The following is a 19,028-nucleotide window of genomic DNA, read 5'->3' on the forward strand; positions in this document are numbered from 1 at the left end:
GGAATTACGTCGGGAGGACAGGCTTTATAAGCCTAGCCTTCCGCGGTCGGCCCATGAAATGGGTTCGATAACGCTGGTTTAACAACGGATTGGAATGCAATTAAATCCGTCTTAAATTCACTAAAATAATAATAGACAAAACTTGAAAAATTAGATCCGAGATTAAAAAAATAACCCTTTTAAAAACAAGCCCGATCAGAATGATCCAGCAGCAAGGGACTCTGTCCAGGTTCTGCGATAAAGTAGGGAGTAATAGACTCCTGCCAACTTTGCATTCCATTCCATAATAATAATATAGTAACAGATGTTAAAAATAAGTTGTCAAATACAAGTAATAATTATAAAAGTAATAAAGGAGGAAGGAAATACAAAAATAATATCAATAATAAATGCGATAAAAGTAGTGATATTGAATATGACAAATATATTAAACAAAATAAAAGGATGTTATTAAAGACAAATATAGTAGATGTAAATGTTATTAAGATGTTGCCAAATAATAATAATAATAATAATTAGATATTGTCAAATATTACCGACGAAGATAATAGTATAATTAATTATAGTGAAAGGAAATGTAGTAATAAGAAGAGAAACAGCGTTAGTAACAAAAATACGTTGCCAAAAATAAGCGAAGTTAATACAGATATTATTGATGAAAATAATAATTTTTTTTTTTTGCGGAGGGAGGTGGAAATGCATTTAAGCACGGAGTGCGGGCGCCTGCTGATGGTATTATCCAATCACTATCAGCAGAACACCGAGTAAAACCACTCCCCTTTCTACCAGGACTCGACCCAGAACCGTTTAACACATTACTTCCGGTCGAGTCCTCCTATACTAGCTTGATTAGGTGCTACCTAATTTTCAGGAATATCCAGGTCAATCTTTTTGTCCCTGAGAATGTTGCCGAAGAATCGGGCTACACTTTCCCAACTGCTCAGATTACGGAGCATCATCGCAACCACATTGTGGGGGCTCAGTCCTCCGAGATCCGCCTCTAGTGTCCCACGATCTGCCGCCCACCGAGCACATTTGAAAAAGGTGTGCTCAGCGTCGTCCCGTACCCCGGGGCAATAGAGGCAGTCGGGAGACGGCGCTTTCCCTATGACATGGAGGTAAGCACAGAAGTACCCGTGACCCGTTAAAAATTGGGTCATGTAGGACTCCACCTCTCCATGCCGCCGCTCCGTTCACGGTCTGACCAGAGGGATAAGCCTTGCGGTCCATCGTCCTCTGGTCTCGTGGTCCCAGGTCTCTTGCCATGCTAGGAACGTGCGAGTGCGTTCCTCGTTGTCAGGTCTCCCGGTCTTCGCCTGCCCGTCGCCTCCTGTAGATCACCTGGCGCTCCCTTGCCAAAATAGCAATGGGTAGGACGCCGGCAACTACCAGTATTGCAGGCTCGGAGACCGTCCGATACGCGGAAGCGACTCGCAAAGCTGCGATGCGTTGCACCTGCGCAAGCCGCTTTCGGTTTCTTGCAGTTCTCAATGCCTGGGATCACACTTCCGACCCTTATAACAGGATGGAATGCACTATGGACATCAGCAATCGCCGTCTGTTGCCTTCGGTCCGCCGACATTCGCCATGAGCCGGCTGAGAGCAGTTACGGCTCTCGCAGCTTTGTCGGCGGCTCTCCGCTCAGCAAAGCTGAGTTTCCGGTCAATCATCATACCGAGGTACTTTGCGGATGGCTTGGTCTCGACAACCTCTACCCGCAGGGAGAGAAGGGTGTCGATATGCCTCTTCCATAGAACCACGATCTCCGTTTTTCTGAGAGCAAGAGACAATCCATGGTCGTCCAGCCAGGCACCGATTCTGTGCATGAATTGGCTGAGCCTCAGTTGGGCGCGCTCCACGTCGAGGTCTGCGACAAGTTGCGCAACGTCGTCAGCGTACCCAATCAAGACAGATTCTTCAGGCATCTCCAGCCTCAGCAAGCCATCGTAGACGGCGTTCCAAAGGTCGGGGCCGAGAATCGACCCCTGCGCCGCCTCTGACGTGATCGCAGTTCTACGCCAGCCTACCGTGGTCTCGTAAATGAGACCGCGGTTCCTCAAGTATGCGTCCACCATTCAGAGGAGGTATTGAGACAGATGGAACAAATGCTCCAGAGCCCGAATTATATCACTCCACCGTGCAGAGTTGAAAGCGTTTTTAACGTCCAACGTAACGAGAAGGACCGCACGTCGCGAAAAATGATTGTGGTCCTCTGCTCGCCGCATTGCCTCAACAACCTCTTCTAGGAGAAATTGCGTCTAGGGTCGACCGACCCTGCCAGAAACCGTACTGGTTGGGTGACAGGCCACCTGCCTGATTCGTCGCCGCAACCAGTCTTTTCTTTAACAGCTTCTCCAATACCTTCCCAGCTGTGTCAAGTATGCACAATGGGCGGTAGGAGGACGGCGACTCTTCTTTGCTCTTGGGAATTAGTGCAAGATGCGCGGTCTACCACCTGGCGCTAAATGACCCAGCCTTCAGACATGCATTATACATGTCTAGTAGAAGATGGGGCCCGGAGCGCCTCACAAGTTTGAGCACCTCGACCGGTATACCGTCGGGACCAGAGGCTTTTTTGCCTTTCAGCGACCTTTCAGAGCTGAGACTGGATGGAATCTCCTCCATTGAGAAGAGCGGGAAGTCGCCCACGTCACCAAAGTTCCGCTTGGAACGGACCGAGTGGGCCGGGAACAACATCTTAACGACGTGCTCCGCTTTAGCCTAGTCTAGTGGAGCTGGTGACCCCGAGATCCCTAATCGCCGAATTACTATCTTGTAACCCAGCCCCCAAGGGTCTGCATCCACGGTCTCCCCAGCAGCGTGCCTTGCTCACGTTGATGGCTCAACGGAGCCATCATCGTCATGGCTTTGCCGTCTTATACTCGGCTGACCTGGCGTTTGCGTCTGTGCGATTCCTTGCACGTTGCGCCGCTCGTCTTAGTCGAAGACACTCTCGGCGCAACCCCGCAATCTCAAGTGTCCACCAGTATACGGGTCGCTTCCGGTTTCTCGGCCCCCCGTGGATCATGGAAGCGTCACATGCAGAAGCGATCAGCCGCATGGTCGAAGCAACTACGGCTTCAGCGCCAGCGTCCCCCCCCCCCTTCATTTTGGTGATGTTTTCAGAGGCTATGGCGTAGCCGAACGGATTAAGCCGTCAAACAACCACAATTCGTATTCAACTGGTTCGAACGACCCCTCCAAAAAATGGAGATCTTTCTTTTGAATTTCTTCTCGTCAATTTTATTGATGTTGTATCTTTACACCAGCCGCGAGGGCCCGGGCGCTCTCGTGCACCATCTAGGACTCAAAATGAGATATATTGGTGGTTGCTACGGGTATTATCCTCGAGAACTCTCCAGTCCTGGACGAGCGTAACCAGCTCTTTGGAGGCGAGGGAAATGTCGGGAATGGTTTCCAAATATCCTGGACGGCGGAACGTCGTCGTGTTCCCTGTATTGAGGATCACGAGGCCAGTACGTGCCGCCATGTCCAGAATGTATTTCCCTCTGAAGTTGGTATGCACCATATCCCACTCTACCTCCCTGGAGTTGAAGTACCCAGCTACCACCAACCTACTAGCGGCAGCGAGGATAACATTCTCCAGCGCGTCAAATTTCCGGCGAAAGTTTGCTATCGTTTCGTTTGGGGTGAGGTAACGGCTAAAAATCATCACTTCACCGCAGCAGATCCAAACCCCTCGACTGCGCCGTGCCTCCGAACTTGGGTTCTGCTGCGATACGGAATCCATATCACGGCAGTCCCGAGCGAGTCTCGGAACCATTGGGAGTCGTCACGGTCCCTCTATCTTGGATTGACTGAGTAGTCTGGCAGCAGCCTTCTCTCCAATTTCTATTATTGCTGCTTTCTGCTCCCTGGCATTAGCACTGGTAACGCTAACTCGCCAGTCTCCTATATCTCTGAGATCTCTTCACAGTGCTGCTTCTACATCCTCCTTCCCTGTGACGCAGTCTAGATCTCGGATCTCCAGTGTCTCCTGCAGTTCCAGATTGTAGACTACAGCTCCTTCTCCGAGTTCAGCCTTCAGGACATCACTTTCTTCAGGTCTTTTTTTCTCTGGTAGCGCTCCCAAGTTCAATCAGAACATCCCCCGCCCTGGTTTTTCATATTGCCGCTACCTCGCCTCAGTCTCCTCAGTTTTACCCCCTTCCAAATTTGACTGAGAATAATTATTTAATAATAGTAATATGTTGCCGAAAAAAATGGAAAATATGAGAGATAATGAAGATAATGTTAAAATGAAACAAATTACTGAAATGACAATAGATAATATTAGTATTAAGTTGCCAAATAATGATTATAATAAAATAAATATATTACAATAAGAAAAGTTATAAGTACAGAAGAATGAAGATAAAATTCATAATATTTGCTGATGATATGTTAATTCTACCTGACAGCAGACGTGCCCTTCAAAGATTGTTAACAGTCCTGGAGGAAGAGATGAAAAAGTATGGAATGAAGATAAACATAGTAAAAACTAAATTAATGAAAATAAACAACAAAGAAAGTTAGAGGTAAGGACAAGTGAAGGAAGAAAAGAAAAAGTAAAAAAGTACAGATATTTGGATACTATGGTGAGAGAGAACTGGAAAAGCATGGTGGAAAAATGGAAATATAGAAATGGTGAAGGAAGCATTCAGTAAGAAAAGGAAATTACTACGTAAAAAAAGTCTTAGTTAGATTTAAGGAAGGCTAAATGCTGTGTATGGAGTGTCTTATTGTCTGGAAGTGAAGTATGAACATTGAGGAAGAGGAAGGGACTGGATTGAGGCTTTTAATAAGGATATGGAAAACGATGAAGAAAGTAAGATGGACAGATAAAGTGAGGAAGTAATGAACAGGATTAAAGAAGAATGAGCACTTATGTAGGAAATATGCAAAAGAAAAGGAAATTAGTTAGGACATGAGATTAGAGGAAGTGGAACCTTGTCAACTGCATCGGGAGAGTCAATAGAAGCAGAAAGGAAGTGACAAAGAAGAAGGATCAATTAATAGATTAGGTGGTGTTTGGAAACTACAAGGGGACAAAGGCAAGGGCTTGGAAAAGAAATGGATAGAGACAGCGGTGGGGTAAGAGAATTGCCGCCAGGCAGAACCTAGATAATGATAAGATAGTCTAATAGATAACAGTACAATTGCTTTATATTTATTTGTACAATTAATTAGATTACTTCTTAACACTAAACTTCACAGAGATGACTACCAAACCAATTGCAATGAATAGAATCTTTGTTTCTCATAAATTTTATGTGTTTTATGTTTAATCCTGACATCTTATTTTTCTTAGTTGAACTGATGTATACTAACCTGCAACTATTTATTATTTTATAATAAAACAGTATTACAAAATTTTTATTAATTATTTATGAAATTTCATAAACTTTCAATATACAGTTTTAAAAATTATTATCTTAATAAAGCACTAAGCTTATCGTTAAATATTTATAATGCTTACATATGTTAAGCAGTAAAGTATTTTTCCAACGGGCTTCCTCAAAAAATTACAATGACTTTTCAAGACACAAAAATGGGTGTCAGATCATTGTTTGCTATTCATAAGTATGAATAATGCAGGCTGATATTTAGAAAATTACATATGTTAACTTACTCTTGTGTTTGTATTTATGAATGAGCAATCAGCTATAAAATAATCTACATTCATTATTCTTAAAAAATTTTAATATCCATTTCGATCAAACCATACAACTGAACTGTTGTATAACTCAACACAATACTTCGGCTACACTGTACATATACAGTTTACATCAGAGTGGGACCTACTCCCTCCTGCCCTTATTTTAAAGTTCAACCTTCCCACAACAGAAAGTTTGAAATAGGATACCTCCATGAAATGATGGAAAGAGTGTGAACTGAAGGCTTACCTGGTATTTAGAGAAGCACACTCTGCTATCTCCAGAACAATGTGGTTTCCGTCAAGGACAATCTTCCATTGATCATCTGGTATTATACGAAAAACTTTCCAAAATGCTTTTTTATTCTGCCAGCAACTAGTCACTACTTTCTTTGACATCAGGAGGCCGTACAACACAACCTGGCGATGAGGTATTCTAAATACCCTTAAAGAATGGTAAGTCATGAGCAATATGCTTGCCTTTATTAGGGGTTTCCTAAATGACCATTCTGTGTTTGTGTTGGCGATTCTGTGTCAAGTAGCAACACCTTGGAGAATGAAGTGCCTCAAGGAAATGTATTAAGTGCCACCTTGTTTACTGCAGCCATCAATAGTACTACTAATTGTGTGCAACCACCTGTTTCATATTTTCTATTTGTTGATGATTTTGCTACATACAGTTCACTTGTTCAACAGCCACAGCTGAGAGACTACTACAAAATACTACATCTCACCTTGAAACTTTGTTCAAAGTCACTGGCTTCACATTTTCACCAGAGAAAATAAAATGTGTAGTCTTTTCTCATCTACGAGACCATTTCAGTCCAAAAGTCCTGCTCAATGGAGAGCCAATTGCTATCTCTCCTGATGTATATTTGTAGGTTTAATTTTCATCTTACATGGACCAGACACATTGAACAGTTAAAGGTGAGATGTTTAAAAATTCTAGATATGCTACGAGCCTTAGTAATTATTTTTTAAGTAATTAAAAAGGTTTAATGTGCATTTTACATTTTGACCCACCCCCTATTTTCCCAACCTATCCCTGCACATATCCTTCGTGGAGACTCGATCCCATCTATTTTAATTACAACCTCACTGTATATAATAAAAAATTCACAACTCCTCTTGTCTTTCATTAAATATTTTACCATTTTCTATCAGAGACAAACCCAGACGCAGTAGTATACGCAGATGGGTCGAAACAGAATGATACAGCTGGATGCGCTTTTGTTGTAAATAACAAAACTTATGTGTTTGTTTTACAAACACGTAAGAAATAAGGAAATTACAAGGATGTGAAAAGAGATCAGGGCAAAGAAAGGCAGAAGGAAAAGGTTCCATTGAGACTTGTCTTCAGACAGATTTACCATAAATGATGATAAAAACAAACTGTTGTAAATTATTCCATTACTCTGCAAGCTGCTGCTATAACAAATTTGCAAATATGTCATTTTATTGGTGTTATTTTTAAAAATAATAATTAAATTAAGATTTATTTAGGGAGTGAAAAAATTATGTTTGTAAATTAATTAAAATAAAAAAGATAATTAAATAATCACCTTTGAGTGATGTTTGTAGGAATGTGAACTATTTGACGAATCCATGTGTTATCTTTTCTACCAAAAGTATACCATAAAAGTATTTTCTTATTTGTAATTTTTGACTTAGGTTTGTCCAACTGTTGTATAAACAATGCGAAAGATGATTGATGAGTACCAAATTTATTAAAATAAAAGGTAATCTGTAAACAAAATATTAAACATTAAATTCCAAATAAACGATTATGATAACCTTAATCAGACATTTATAGGAACTAAACATTTTTAAGTTGTTACTTCATACTCATATTTATTACTAAGACATACGTAGGAAATTACTTTATTGAAAGAAAAAAATTGATATATAAACAACTTTCATGTTTTAAACTTATGGGATAAAATGAACACAGCAATATCAGTTTATTAGAATAATTAAAACTCCTATTAATATAAATAAATTCTGTATGCGTATGTTTTTTTATAATACTTGTGAAGAATATTATTAAGAAATACTGTTACTGTGGGTTATTGTTTCAATACAGGGATCCTCCAAATTGTTAATTTTAACAACTAATACATGTTCTTGGTATTGTTTTATCCAGTCTTATACAGTAGATATTTTTAAAATACACAAATTTCAGTAAATTTGGTGAAAATAATTTGCATGTGGTAGCATAGGGTAGAAATATAATTGATTCCATACCTTACCTGATGGTTGAAATGAAGTATCAGCCCTTATTGATTGATTAAAATTAATTATATTGACTGAAATCCTACCCACTAAAGGGCATTTGTATATCGATCTGTGCCCCCTGTATTTGTATTTGTATGTCCCCCTTAGCTTAGCACCGGAATGTACCGATCACTAGCGGAAAATTCCGATTTGTTAGTACATGCCTCGTGGTAGTCAGGTGTATACTTGTTATATATCGATATATATGCAAAATATATATTAATAATATATTTTTTTTATTTATGATTGTTTTTCATTATAAAATAACAAACTATAACCAAAATGTAGACACCAGAATGTACCGATCACTAGCAGAAAATCCTGATTCATTAATATCAATTTGTAGAGTTAAATTTCTAATTTAACTTTCGTTATATAAATTTTCATCATTCAAAAAAAATTTACACAAGTGGTAATGGACACCTAATAATCCCATTCAGAGACCCCACCCGGAGGGCGTGCATACGGCATGCCTCTGCAGCTAGCAATATTATAAAATGCTCTTAATAAGTTGTAAATTAATAATTAATAAAAAAAATAATAATTACAAAGGAATAAATTTATTCCTTTGTACATTATAATCAGCACATCATATCCCAGTTCATAATCTAGTTGCATTCCTTAATCTTATTTGACATTAGACTTATTAGAATTATTTTTATAATTAGACAATTATGTTAGCTTTAGCCATTGAGAACTTTATTTTTGTATTGTTCCAGAAAAAAAACACAGAACTTAGGAATTAATAAAAACAATTTTTCATTTCTTTAGAAAGATCAACAATTTCATTTATACTTCTAAGAGGTGATCATAAATAAAATTTCTGCATCCTGACCAAGAAGGACATAAACAGATGATTTTTTTTTAAACTGTGGCTGATCACCAATCTTTATTCTATTCTGCATGGTAAGTTAAAACTTCATTCACTTAAAATTCAGGTTGTTCATGAGTCAAGAGCTCAATTTTATTTTGATAGCTTGGTGTAATTTTTCCAGTTGTTAAAATTAGAGATTCTAAACCTCTAATAACTTGGTGACAGCAGCTAATTCCTGATCCCATGACATGTTCATACATAGAATTGATTTTTTCATTATAAAATAACAAACTATAACCAAAATGTTCACCAGAATGATGATTAATGAATTCAGAATTGATTGATATGAAAGGTCCATATTTCACCATGACAATGCCTGACCCCATATATCTTGACAGAAAAAAAAATAAAGATTGACAGAACTTGGCCGCTAAGTTTTGGTGTACTTACCTTATAGTCAATTATTGGCTATTCAATTGTTTGTAGAGCTTTGCTTGCTTTGGTTCAAATATGATCTTTTTTATACATTATTATCATATCTGATACATTTTTCATTGCTCGTAAAGAGCTGTTTAAAAAATAATTCAATCTCATTCCATTTTAGAAACTACTGTTAGATAGAAATTTATTAATATTTTACATCATAAAGTTGAAATTAACATTTGTAACCAGTATAAAGGAGTTCACTAAACGAAATAGTTTAATTATTATTATCTTTTATTTATTCAACACACCGGAAGTCTGAAACTTTTGTTTATCAGCAACTCAAAAAGATACGAATAATACTGATCTAGTAATACAAATAATAAAGGACTTTTACTCTATCCTAAGATTGTGAATTAGTAATTGTGTAAATATTCTATGTTAATAAAAACTAATATTTCAGCAACTGTGTAACTGTCCACTTTATTAAAGAATTGGAGGATCGCATCTCACTTTCAAATGAAATAAGTTTAAATGAAGCGCAGCAAAAAATGTGTATATGTAATTTAATAAGCGTACAAGGAAGGTGTCCACATCAGATTTTTTGTAATAAAATTTCAAAATGTATCTAATTTTATTAGTACTTTCATTCATCTTCAAGGTGCAATAACTTTTAAATAAATAAATTAATGTAATCAAAACCTTTCTAAAAACACCCAGTGATATGTTACATTTTAAAAGCATGGATTGCCAGATTTGATTAATATTACTAGTTATGCAATCGAAAATCAATTTACCAGGAGAATATAAAGAAACTTTTTTCCCTTGTTTAATGATATAGAGACTATGTACTAGCAAAAAGCTTGGTTTTTAAAATGGTTATGCAGTTACACCATGGTTAATAAAAGTTAATTTAAAAAAATATTGAGAACTTTATAATTTGAATAAACGGTAATGCAAACTTTTATTCAGTTTGTATTTATAAAAATGAAAGAATAAATACATTTCATAAATCTTTAAAACATAATCCACTTTGAACTAGGCTTTCATTATAACCACTACATAATTTAAACTGACTCACCATTTTTGAGCTGACAGAAGGGATTTATCGATTTATTTCGTGAACTTCTCTAATTAAGGTTGTAGTCAGCATTTTTTTCAGGAAGAAAAGAATTATGAACCTTAATAAAAAGTAATAAATAAATTTTGTTCATTTTAGGATGTTGAGTTGAAATAATTTAAAAAAAGTTCAATTACATCTCATTAATCTTATTATGATTTGTTGAAAGTTTTTAAACAGAGGCATCATCAAATGAAAAGTCGTATTCATACAGTAGCTTTCTCAGAGTTGAAACTCAATGCAGAACTAAGATATGTTTTAAAATAACATATCTATATCTTAATTCTTTATGAAAAAATATGTATTTTAACAGGATTTTCATTTAAAGTTCTAGATTTTTTTTATAAAGTAGTATATTTTGCATAGAAAATTATTTTCTACACGAAATCAATTCATTCTTTAATGTACTGAATTATTTCAAAAAATAATAGTTGTTACTATGCAGTGAATTTTTTATCCATTAAAAAGAGTAAATTTCACAATTACACTTAAGTTTTATATTTTTACTTGAAAAATAGGAAGCATTTTTATTGTTTACTTAAATTCAGTTACCTCTCTTATCATTACTTTATAAAGTAACAATTGCTACTAAAGTTTGTTTAATCTAAAAATATATATTTTTTTAATAAACCAGTCTACTTTTTTACATTTTTGGGTAATGTATAAAAAATAATTTTAAATAAAAATTATTTTAATACAAAAATGCCTATTATTTAGCAGTATAGAAGATTTAAATTGGCAGTAGTATCTAAATATCAGTTCTGATCATAAAACAAGTAACAGCTGCATAACTGTGTAATTTGGACTGCATTGTTTTTTGAGACAAAAATAATTTTTGTTATTTATTTTATAATGTCATTTGACACATTTGCATGCAATTTTGGCTAAGTATACAAAATTTCAACTTTCTATGTTGTACGGTTTTTCAGTTACAGAGTATGTAAAACTTACAAAATGTTGCAATGTAATATGAACTCATCTTAAGAACTTACATAGCACGAATTAAAATACGATGATGATGAATCATTGTGGTACCACGGAGGTGGATTTATAACTGGACTTCGCAGAATTGCTGTAGCACCCATATTTCCTTCCACCATATTTACATGCATATATGAGCCTAAAACTTAAAAAATTAAAAATATAGACATATTAAGTATTATAATTTTCAAAAGAAGTATAGTTATTTATTTTATTTATTAAGAAATAAAATACTGTGAGTATATATAAATGATGAGATTACCAGTCTGTTGGTTTTTCCAGAGATTTTTGTATTAACTTCAATAAAAACAAAATATTTTGTAATTTGAAGAAAATAGTCACTATAATTTAAATAAAAATTGATTTTCTTCCAATATAAGAAAGCTTAATATTTTTCAAATTATTAAACTTTTTTTAAATAAAAATCAGTTTACTTATAATATAAAAATATAATTTAATGAAAATAATCATTTGAAGAAACAGAACATTAAATTTGAAAATAGAGTCCAAATTAAGTACATAAATACCTGATATATTCTGATAGGTGTGATCGACATTGGGACCTGAATTTTCACTGTTTGGTCCAGGGCCTGTTTGTAATTTCCATGATATTTGATTCTTGTAAGAACCACTAGATGAAGAATCGACTGAGTCTCTCATATCTGGATCAGAATAGAATTTCCAACCGCACTGGCCATCTTCAAATGTGCATCTTGCAAAAGCAGGTACTTTATCTAAAATCCAAAAAAGAAATTATTAAATATATTCAAAGATTGCATGTATTATAACATTCCTGATGTAAGAGGCTCTAAATTTAGTTCATCGTAATTTAATCTAGGTGACATTTCAAAATGGAATAGAATTTTCATCTATGTTAATTTACAGGACGTGAAAAAAATGACAGAATAACTCTTACAGTTTTTTTCCACCAAGTGTTCAATGTGAGCACCTTCCAACACGTAGTACCCATCCAACCAGTAGGAGAGTTTTTCCATACTTTAACCAGCATGTCTGGAGTAATGGAAGGGGCAGCTGCTTTAATCTTGTGCCTCATAGTGGATAGATAAGTAGATAGGTAAAGGACACACATACACAAGATACTTTATAAAACCCCAAGAGAAAAAAATCACATGGGGTGACTTTGGAGGTCCTGCAAACAACTTCTGTCATCAGATCAGGCACCGATCCAGCAGCTAGTGGAAACATCATTCAACTGATCCTGAACAAAATTATGCCAGTGAGGAGGCTTACCATCTTGCCTAAAAAAATTTGTTGATATATCTTACAGGCGAGGAAAGAACCAAATATGCAGCATATCCAAATAAGGAACTCTAGTTTTGGCTGTTTCAGCAAATATAATGGCCCATAAACTTGCCATCAGAAATTTCACATATGCAACACACACATCATGGACACATATGTAAATGTTTCCTTAAAACATTATACACTGTCATCACCTGGCGACCGGCCTTCTTAAGAGATTTTCTGGACTATACAGAAAAGACTCCCTAACATGTTCAACATTTTCTTCAGATACCCTTGGTCATCCTGTACTTTTTTCTTTACACAGATATCCGGTAGTTTCAAACTGATTATCCCATAAAAATGTTGTTACCTTCTCTTTCTTTTTGTATTTAGCCTCCAGAACCACCACAAAGTATTACTTCAGAGGATGAATGAAGATGATATGTATGAATGGTAAATGAAGTGTACTCTTGTACAGTCTCAGGCTGGCCATTCTTGAGATGTGTGGTTGATTGAAACACAACCACCAAAGAACACTGGTATCCACAATCTAGTATTCAGATCTGTATAAAAGTAACTGCTTTTACTAGGATTTGAACCATAGAACTCTTGACTTTGTAATTAGCAGATTTGCGATTATGAGTTCACCACTAGATCAATCCAGTGGGTCGTGCTGTTGTTACCTGAAGGATCACAACTAAACTTTCTATGGAATGCACATTCAACTGCAACTATAGAATCACATTTAGCAAATAGCAAAACACAGAAGTCTTCTGTTTAGGAGTCACCACTTTTGCTAATGGTGCTGTCCTGTGGAAAGGTAAGGAATCAATTTACATCTATGAGCACAACTAAAACTGTCTTTTTTGATCTTTGGTTCTAGCCTTAAATCAATACTATACACCTAATCCAAGATATATTATAATAAATGAAAACCCTGATATTTGTTTTTGTACACCCGGTATATGATGAATTTTAAAATTGCATTTCAAAGCAAAGATAAATATGACCACTAAAAAAGGATCAGAAAGATGATTTGCCAGCAAGTGAAAGCTCCAGCCACTGACTACAGTGAGATGTGATTTCATATCTCAGCAGTAGAAACAAAGCATGTTGGAATAGCGACCTTTTAAGGTAGCTGTTAATAAAAAGTCATAAATTGGATGCTGTAGCAAGTAGAAAAATGGTTATTATTAACAACGATAAACCTTGTCAAACACAGCCCCATCATACATTTTTGGGGTTTTTAATGGAATTGCTGATCACAATTAAACTGTATTCATTAAAAAAAAAATTAAAATAAACTTTCATTAACGAGCTGCATCTTTCTGGTCATATGTAACAGGAAATAAATCATACTGATGAGATTTGATTCTGGATCTAACGTTATGTATTTCAATGTTAAGACACAAAACAAAACTTCTGATCAGAATGGTACTTTTTTTTTCAAAAATATCTACCTGTAATCTTTTGGATCTGCTTTAAGGAAAACAAAAATATTAAGAAATTGAATTTCGCACCCAACTGAAATTTAAAATAATGTGTAACTCACTAAATCAAATTTCAATCATTTTATTTTAAAAGTATCCACTTGCACTCCCTCTAGAGTTTTCATAAAAGGAAACCCTTTAAAAGTCATGGTGCATACAGGTTTTGAACTTAAAGATAAAGTACAGAATAATGTTTAGATAAATTTTTTGTTTATTTTTTTGTTAGTATTGTTATAGTAAAACTTTAGAGTTTTGGGTAAGTAATACTATAACATACAATTATTTACAGCAACAGACAAGCAACTTCATGTAATGAATGTTATGTATTTACTGTTTAAAATAGAAATCTTATCTATTTAATTGAAAAACAAATTTAGGAGGCTTATTCTATACAGTAAGATAAGTACATTATATGCTGTTTACTTGTAATTAAGAGTATAGTAAAGAATTTATTTTTTTTTGTCTTCGTTCATTTGACTGGTTTGATGCAGCTCTCCAAGATTCCTGATCTAGTGCTAGTCGTTTCATTTCAGTATACCCCCTACATCCTACATCCATAACAATTTTTTCTACATTCCAAAATGTTGTCTGTTTGTTCGATATTTTATTACAAACAAAGAAATAAATAAAACTCATGAAATAACATTAGCTGTAGAAGAAAACGAAGAATATTGGAAACGTTATAAATTACATATCTTACTGATGTGCGATTGCATTCAATTTATAGTTTTAACGATCAAGATTGCCATAGTCAATAATTTAAAAATTTATATGTTCGTGGTCCTTCAAACTGTCAACTATTGAATTCTGTGAAAGAGATCTTGCCTCTCTCAATTGTACATGATTGTAGACTGAAACAATTATTTATATGAGGTTTATGCATCTAAATTTTTAGTATGTCCTGTAGTAATTAAAGGTCTGGGTGAACTTGTTGATATAAATAAGCCACTATTCATAAAAAGAAAGTATAATATGAGAAGTTTACCGGTTCAGCAATGGATAATCAGCAAAATAATAAGCAATCAAGGAAATATTTCTTATTTGTGGTTCCAGATTGTAGCTGAGGTACATTAATTCCAGTCATTTTCAATTAGCATTAGCACTGGGTACAACAATAGTGTGTCCAATAAGTGACGAACTTATAATAACAAAAATAATCACAATCAATATTGCAATTTTACCCTTAATCACAGTGAACATTTTATTGATCCAACTTCTGGTCAATGTACACAAACCACTGAAAGTCTGTGGCGGTCTGTCAAATCTTAACACAAACATAAAAATGGCATGGCAAATGCCATGTTGAACAACTAATTATGTGAATTTCTATGGGACCATCATATTTATTCTGATGTAAACCTACTTGAACAAATTTTACACAATATTAGCAATTATTGCTGATCTCTGTGGTAGAAGGGTAGGGTTTCAGTCTAACCCTGGGATGTTGGTATAGTGGGTCAGGCAGTACCTAACTCCCCAGCCCAGGTAAAGTCTGTGAGAGGTGACTGCCTGGGAAAACCTAGGTAGGATCAATGATCTACGTCATGCCCAAGCATCTCTCTGCCTGCACCTTATATAATATATTGACTGACAAAGATTTTTAAATGGAAACTTCAACCTCCACAGTTTCTGTGGCAGAGGGTCTACATAAAAACTCTTGTCCAGGAGAACCTTTGGCTTCTGAAGTGAAAAGAAGGAAAAGTGTCAAGTTTAGTGACACAAAGAAGAATAATCAAACTATGTTTCGACCTAAGAGTTCTGGACCAATTCCAAAGTATCTGGGGATATTTCTAAAATAAGTCCTTTCAAGATTGCTCGTGGGATCCTGGAAATTGCTGAGAACCTGTTAAAGAGATTAAGAAGACTACTATGGGTTTGTTTGTCGAGACCATTGTCCAATGTCCTAGTCATCATATGAATAGGACATAGCCAGAGAGCTACTTAGCTCTCAGGCTTCTGAAAGCTAAGAAGATATGACTCATTCACATTGAGGTTGTACCAATGGCATGCTAAATACCTTCAAGGGTTAATAGGGACTTGCTAAACTGCACAGAAGAAAAACTGATTGAGGAGCTTCAAGAACAAGGAGTTGTTGCGTGTCAAAAATTGAACACCTGATAAAATGGAGAAGTTGTACCCTCTGTGATGCATGTTTTGACTTTAACAAACCCAAATGCCCTGAAAAAATTAAAGCTGGCTTTCATAGATTGGATGTTCATCCTTTCATCCTGACTCCACTGTGGTGTTTTGGATGTCAAATATTCAGACATACAGCAGCAAGGTGCAATAAGGAACACATGGCAAGGATCCGCCAGTTTGTGTCAACTGTCATGGCCATCATTCTACCAGATTGAAAGATTGTCCAATTGATAAGGAAGTAGCATTACAGGAGATATAGACCATTTAAAAGTCAGCTACTTCGAAGCCAGAAAAATTGTGCTCAGCAGATCACCAAAGGTTGTGTCCTATTTCAGATGCTATGGACCCTGCAGCTTCCTTTAAACCAAAGGATATAATCTCTGAACTGGCAACAGCGTTAGCAAACATGGCTGAATGCATCATCGATTACAAAGAATTCAACCAATTAGGGAAATTATTCCAAAGCCGACACAGAAAAAATCAAATGTTTCAACACAAAAGATTGTTACACAACCAAGGAATGAGCCTTTGACCAGTTAAACTGTGAAGAAAAGTGAAACTAAAATGAAGAAAACTAAAACTAAAGTGCACATTAAAAAATTCTCACTCAGAAACCTGCGAAGCCAGAAGTATAGATATTAGAAAAATATTTCAAATGACCAACAATTGAGCCTCCAAAAGCAAGGAGGCCTTTAGATAAGAGGTTGAACACTTTAGTCACCCTACAAGCTTTAGTGGGGAATGCATCAAGTCTTGACTGTGATGCATTACTAACTGCACCATCTAATGCCAGCAGCAAGACATCCTCCATAATTTAATTTTAATTTTCTCACAATGCTTTGTGAGAGATGTTTTGTGTGTTTTTAACTGGCAAGAGCTCCTTACACCCTTGTCATCTTGTGTTTCTTTTTCAGTTTTTAATTTGTGTTCTTTAATTTTTGTATGACGTCAAAGCTGTTTTGATAGTTTTTGACATTTCTTAGGAAATGGTTTATTGTTTTTAAGTGACATGGGCATTTTAAATCATTGTCATTTTGTGTTTCTTTTTCGTTTTAATCTACTTTTACAAGTCTTTTTCTAAAGGATTTTTTAACACGACTAGTCTTCTGACTAAGTCAATTGTGTTTTTTAATAGAATGGAAATATTCCTTTTATTTTTTATTTTTTTGGAAAAGGGTTGATAGCCATTGTAGACAATGTCCTTAACACTCAAAAAAAAAAATTAATACAAATTTGAAAATAAAGTGAATCACTAAAACTCAAAAAGTCTCATTTTAATTTATGATAGATATTTCAGTATAAATATCACAAAAAAATAATTAAATAATAATATAAACAAAAAAAAAAAAAACATTTGAACAGTTTAATTAAAGATATAATTATTATTTTTATACAATTAATTTAAATATAATAAAAGTAAATAAGTTTAAATTTTAAGTTAAATTTATTAAAACTTACCACAATCTTGTTGCTCATCATCTTTATCAGCACAATCTATCGTCAAATCACACACATCTAACTTGTCGATGCATGTACCATTCCGACATTGATACTGTGTCGGTGAACAGTTTAGATAGCTTGGAAGAGGTACTAAATAACAAAGAAAAAAAGCAAAGTATATGTAAATAATAATTAAACAATTATTTCTTCTACATAACTAAATATATTTAATTTTATTTAGTCATAAAATAATTAGTAATTAGTTTCAACTCTTGAAAATTATTGACAGTTTTGTCAAATTCCTCTTATTTAAATCAAAAAAATTGGTATTAATGAACAGAAAAAATTAAGTTTCAAATTTTACAGAAAATTATATCTAATGATAGAATAACATTAAAGATTTTTATTTTTTTTTTTAATACAATCTGTTTCTAGATCAAACATATTACAAGAACAGAATTATGTAAAATGCTTAAAGAAATTGTGTGTACAAATTTTATTCATTTGAAGTAGGAGGGATTATTATGCTGAGTTTAGAATAATAGGCAGATTGACAGATTGAATGATAAATATTAAAAAAGAAATTAAATGCAGAATTAATTTTGACACCTGACATCATATGATTCATAATTAAAAATTTGTGTTATATAATATCGATTTAAAATAAAATTTACTTGAAAAACTTAAATAAAAAGTAAGAAAACTATTTTTTTTTAAATAAAAAAATTAAAATTAAAAAGGTTTTTCAATTCTCTAAATTTGTACTTTTTGATACCAGTATTAAATTAAAAACAAACAACTTCAAACAGTTTGCAAATCATCAGGGGAGGATATGACTGAATGAATAATGTAATTTAGTTGGATACTTCCATTCCCACAAAGTTTTGAATATAAGATTTTCATTAAGAAACCCTAAATCTCACTCAAGTGACTATTTAGAATCTAGAGAAGAAGCAGTTCACTACACCATTTATTTTAGACTGGAGTTACTCAATAAAAACATTTGTCAGTAATCTATTTCTATCATCCTGGATAAAGATAACCTGTCTTTCAAGAGAAATTGAGCAGGATAGAGCTTGCTGCCTGGAGAGGATCTGAGGTGCTCATTTGGATACTCATAAACTATAGACACTTTTTTTGGAAAAAATTCCCTTTTATCAGAATCTTTTCATTTATCCTCAATGATTTTCCCCTGGTAGCTTTCTGTGGGTTGCTAAAAGCCCAATGAATCTGAGTATAAGAGTATGTCTTTGAAGTACTATGATCTCAGCAATTGTGTTGTTTAATGGGACATTTCTGCCTTTAGACCTATCCAGCGTCTTTTATTTCCTATTTGCTGAATATAAGAAGTGCCTGATCTGAGACTGAGGTGCTTATTTGTATAAAGCTAGTCTTCCTGATACAATACAGTACAAACTGACTCTCAATTCAACAAAAATTTAAAAA

General features: G+C 34.7%; 1 protein-coding gene across 2 annotated transcripts in view; it reads right to left on the minus strand.

The window, feature by feature from the left end:
• Positions 1 to 19,028, minus strand: part of Alk (Anaplastic lymphoma kinase) — a 316,961-nt gene that overhangs the window by 86,252 nt on the left and 211,681 nt on the right. Inside the window, exons 4-7 of one of the 2 annotated variants that reach the window (XM_075356481.1) lie at positions 17,601 to 17,732; positions 11,796 to 12,002; positions 11,280 to 11,407; positions 7,219 to 7,400 (exon numbers count right to left, since the gene is read on the minus strand). In XM_075356481.1, the coding sequence (XP_075212596.1) occupies positions 7,219 to 7,400; positions 11,280 to 11,407; positions 11,796 to 12,002; positions 17,601 to 17,732 (649 nt within the window). Of the gene's footprint in view, positions 1 to 7,218; positions 7,401 to 11,279; positions 11,414 to 11,795; positions 12,003 to 17,600; positions 17,733 to 19,028 lie in introns of both variants that reach the window. The other variant, XM_075356480.1, reaches the window with a different exon arrangement.

This window comes from Lycorma delicatula, chromosome 2 (genome assembly GCF_047948215.1).
Source record: "Lycorma delicatula isolate Av1 chromosome 2, ASM4794821v1, whole genome shotgun sequence".
NCBI lineage: Eukaryota > Metazoa > Arthropoda > Insecta > Hemiptera > Fulgoridae > Lycorma > Lycorma delicatula.